Raw genomic sequence first — 4,238 nt, forward strand, 5'->3', positions numbered from 1 at the left:
ATGAATATTGCTCATGTAGCGTCACATGAGCCAGCACCCGACTGCACGTGCTTGGGTGTACAGCACTACAAACGAAAGAGGCGGCGCGGCCAGTGCGCATGATCAAGAGTAAACACAGAGCACTTGAACAACCCAAGTCTGAATCCACTTGTTTATAATCAGGAACAGTCGAAACGGGATCCAAGAAAAACCCCGTTTCAATTTGATGTTTAGCTGAAAAGAAGATTGACGGCGCGGCGGCAGAAAGAGTTACCAGGACCTTTCAGCACTCTGGACAGCGCTGCAGCCGGTGCGCGCGTGGCAGACACGTTGTGGTGTGGTGACCACGGGCACTGGCGGCAGTTGGCGGCGCAAAGCATGGCGGGTTCTCGACTGTGTTGCTCAATCTAATCTTTGCCCCTAAGGATGAACATACCGGAGTTCCTACTGGAAGTGTCCATAGTGGTCGTCGCCGTCGTCTCTCTGTTGACAAACTTTTCGGTGGTGTTATGTTTCACCCAAAGCACCGAGCTGAGGTCCCACGTCCCCGGCATCTTCATCCTAAACCTGTCCTTCTCCAACATCCTCCTCGGTGTCATCAACATGCCCGCCACGTTCCTCGGCGTGGCTCAGGGCGAGAAGCCGTTCGGGGACCTGTTCTGCCAGGGGGTGGCGTGCGCGGAGACGTTCCTCACCACTAACGCCATGCTGAGTATGGCCGCGCTGAGCATGGACAGGTGGCTGGCTGTGGTCTTCCCCCTGAGCTACTCCAGCAAGATGCGCTACAGAGACGCGCTCCTCATCGTGGCGTACTCCTGGCTGCACTCCGGGACCTTCTCCGCGGTGCAGCTGCTCATGGACTGGGGCGCGTTCAGCCACACGTACGCGTCCTGCACCGTGCACCGCGCGGAGGCCGGCCCGCGGGGGGGCTCGTACGCGACTTTCACCGCGCTTTTCCACGGCAGCAGCTTCGCGATTTGCCTCGTCGTCTTGTGTTTCGCCTACGTGAAAGTTTTGCGCGTGGCTCGGTTCCACTGCAAGAGGATAGATGTCATCACAGTGCAGACGCTGCTGCTCCTGGTCGATATCCACCCGAGGTAAAGTTCGTTCACTGCATGGGCGCTGTAGATTCTCTTGACTCGCTGCCCAATATTTATGACATTGTACTTTTTTTGTCAGTGTGAAGGAGCGGTGTTTGGCTCAGCAGAAGAAGAGGAGTCAGCGCGCCACGAAGAAGATTTTCATCTTTATCGGGTCTTTCATCGTCTTCTTCTCCCCCTATGTTATAACAAGGTAATCTACGCTCTGTTGTGGAATAAATGTTTGCTTTAAAGGGTTTGCGAAGTGTAAAGGAAAAGCATCTTCTCATCAACATGTCATGAGTGAAACTTCAACATCGCACGTGCAATTTTTGACAGCAGGGGGAGCACTATGAAGCTTCAATATTTGTCTTGTGCAGACCGACTCCTCCAGTCTGTCTGAGTCTATACTAGCAACAATCTTAAAGGTGCACTATGCAACTTTTGAGGTGATTTTTTTTAATATATATATTTGCATTTGACCTTTAATGACTCAGTGGCGTTATGGGTGAAGCATGGCACATTTGTTTTCCCCTCACAGTGGCCTCTATGACGCTCCAGGATCAATTGTTTACCAGACCCTGGTACTTACTTCGTTTCGTATAAGGGTCTGGATCTTCACAATTGAGCTCCGTTATCAGGTGGGAGGGGTGAACTCCTTTGAAACGATTGGATCTGATTTTCGCTAGCGTTTGGTCGTGACGTATGTAATGCGCCCGAGTGAGTGAAGCAGCTATCATAATTCTAGCATATCTATATCATAATTCTATCATATCTCTATCATTACTCTTGGGGGCATTCCTTGCGCATTCCAAGGATTCACTTTTAATTTCTGGATATTTGGGAGCTGAGCCAGAACGTATTGAAGAGCTTCCATTACATTTGTATCCACCGCCATTGGAAAACAACAACCAGCAAATGCTTAACGTCACCTACAACCCCCGCCTCCCCCGCTCGCTGAATGGTAGGTTGAAATTCAACCGATGTAACGCGGTCACTGAGGTTTACGGATGGCTAAGGCCAGGCTAGCTAACGGGCCAGAAACCCAAAAACAATTGATTCCGGAGCGTCATAAAGGCCACTGTGAGGGAAAGCAAAGGTGCCATGATGCACCTATAACACCACCAAGTCACTAAAAGGTCAAATACACACAAATATCAAGTATTTTTTTTTCCACAGAAAAAGTTACTCAGTGCACCTTTAAAATGAAGATTTTAATCATTATTCTGTAAACATATGAGTTTAGTTTGATGTATTATGTTTGTTTTTTGCGCAGGTTGGTGGAGCTGTGGCCCTCGGTGCACATCCCTCGATACTGGGGCATCTCATCCAAGTGTCTGTCCTACGCGAAGGCCTCCACAGACCCGTTTGTGTACTGTCTCCTGAGGCAGCAGTACAGGAGGGCTCTGGTCAGCGTCATTTGCAGAATCCTAAGACAAGAGCACTACATGCTCCACAGCGCACACAGCAGCACCCTGGACACCACAGACGACAACTATGTGGTTAAAAGCTGCACTTAAGCGTCAGGTTTAGACGATCTACATCTGGCCCCTCGTGCAGCGGTGTCAGGGGTCAGAAAAGTGCCTTGCTCAAGGACACATTACCCTGCACTGGTGGGAGACTGTTACTGACACATGACAATGTATTTCAGTCTTTGACTGTCTGACTTCTTCAGGTTTTCCAGAGGGCTCTTCTTGCCTGTTGAGGCAATGCCAAGGATTACACACCACATCTAAGACAGGGCACACGGGCTCTGTCATTATCTTTAAATGTATGTTTGAAGAGCCACTGTGTTTGAAGCAAAAAGGCTGCTGTTGATGTTTCTGTGAAACTAAAAATATTTATTCTACTATATCTAGACTTGTATTGAGTGCAAATCTAACTGTTGAAGTGTGTAATAGCATATCCACATTAAAGGAAAAAGCACAAATAAACGTCTGGTTGGTTTATATTTGTGACACTAATGACAACACATCTGTTTATTACTTTCCAAAACCCAGCAGAGGCATGAGTTCAAAGCAATCATGAAAACTGAGCACTTTAAAAAAAATATTATTATTAAGTGATAGGTAATACACAGGTATAAAGTGATGGGTATATAAGATATAAAGTGCATATTTACATAAGTGAGGAGGACACAGGACACAATAGAAGAGACAAATGTGGTACACATGGAGGGTTGTGTGATTGGATGAACAAGTAAAACAGAACTAAATGAAAGGGGTATGATCATCTGTGATCATGTGTCATTACATTGACACTCTGAGCTCCCCCCTTCCCTTCTTCCTCCCCCTTCCCCGTCTGTCTGCCTATCTCCCTCCCCTCTCCACCTCTGAAAACTGAGCACTTAATAAATGCCATAATAAGTCAAGTTGTTTGTACTTAATACAAACAACTTGAAATAGTATCACTTTATTTTACAGTACCTTGATACATTTCACCAAACTAGATTTAGTACAATGTTGTGCTCTGTAACGTGATGTGATGATAACTTGTACCTGGGTTAGATACACAATAGAATAACTTGTATTAGTACTTTGCTGGTTCATAATGTAATAGGACATGAGACCCTTAAAGATACAGGCCACATACTGAGATATGTTCTTGCCTGAGCTTAGATGAGTTGATGTGTACCTGTCTGGTCTTTGTGTGTGCCCTCAGTGGCCTCTCCCAATGTATTCCTATGGCTCCAAACGGGGGGTGAAGTTGGAAGCTACCACGCTCTTCCACGGGCACGCACAAAGACCAGACAGGTACACATCAACTCGTCTAAGCTCAGGCAAGAACATATCACAGTATGGAAAAACGGTGGCCTGTTCCTTTAAGGTTAGGGTTACGTCTTATTGCATTATGTCCAGTGGGTCCCATAGACTTCCTATTGGATACTTTTTCCCCCTATCATTCCATTAGGTACAAGTTATGAGGTACAATGCATCAGGGGTAAAGTCAAATAAAGTGTTGCCAAGAAATAGTCTTGATTAAAAAAAAACCTCACACGCGCAGACCCAAAAACCGCGCAGTGAAATCTGATCTTGGCTGCAGAACGGGGCACGGGACTTCTCGGGGGTTAGGGATGATGCTCCGCGCGCACAAAGGAAGGAGCTTTCCCAGCGGCGGGAGGTAATTATCAGCTTTGGAGAAGAACAACAGCCTTCCCCTCTGCCATATCACGCACACAGA

At 47.1% G+C, this 4,238-nt stretch overlaps 1 protein-coding gene across 1 annotated transcript; it reads left to right on the forward strand.

Moving 5' to 3' along the window:
• Positions 1–358: 358 nt before the first annotated feature.
• Positions 359–2,977, forward strand: LOC306960652 (G-protein coupled receptor 26-like). The gene is made up of 3 exons (XM_079553123.1): positions 359–1,076; positions 1,159–1,272; positions 2,335–2,977. The coding sequence occupies exons 1-3, from the start codon at positions 406–408 to the stop codon at positions 2,576–2,578; spliced, it is 1,029 nt and encodes a 342-aa protein (XP_079409249.1). The 5' UTR covers positions 359–405; the 3' UTR covers positions 2,579–2,977.
• Positions 2,978–4,238: the final 1,261 nt, after the last annotated feature.

Source organism: Gobius niger (genome assembly GCF_951799975.1).
Source record: "Gobius niger genome assembly, chromosome: 3".
Lineage (NCBI taxonomy): Eukaryota > Metazoa > Chordata > Actinopteri > Gobiiformes > Gobiidae > Gobius > Gobius niger.

Excerpts from the sequence above, each read along its gene's own strand:
- LOC306960652 (XM_079553123.1), top strand. The coding sequence starts at position 406 with ATGAACATACCGGAGTTCCTACTGGAAGTGTCCATAGTGGTCGTCGCC. Across the intron at positions 1,077-1,158 it reads CTGGTCGATATCCACCCGAG|TGTGAAGGAGCGGTGTTTGG; the intron begins GTAAAGTTCGTT and ends TTTTTTTGTCAG. Across the intron at positions 1,273-2,334 it reads TCCCCCTATGTTATAACAAG|GTTGGTGGAGCTGTGGCCCT; the intron begins GTAATCTACGCT and ends TTTTTTGCGCAG.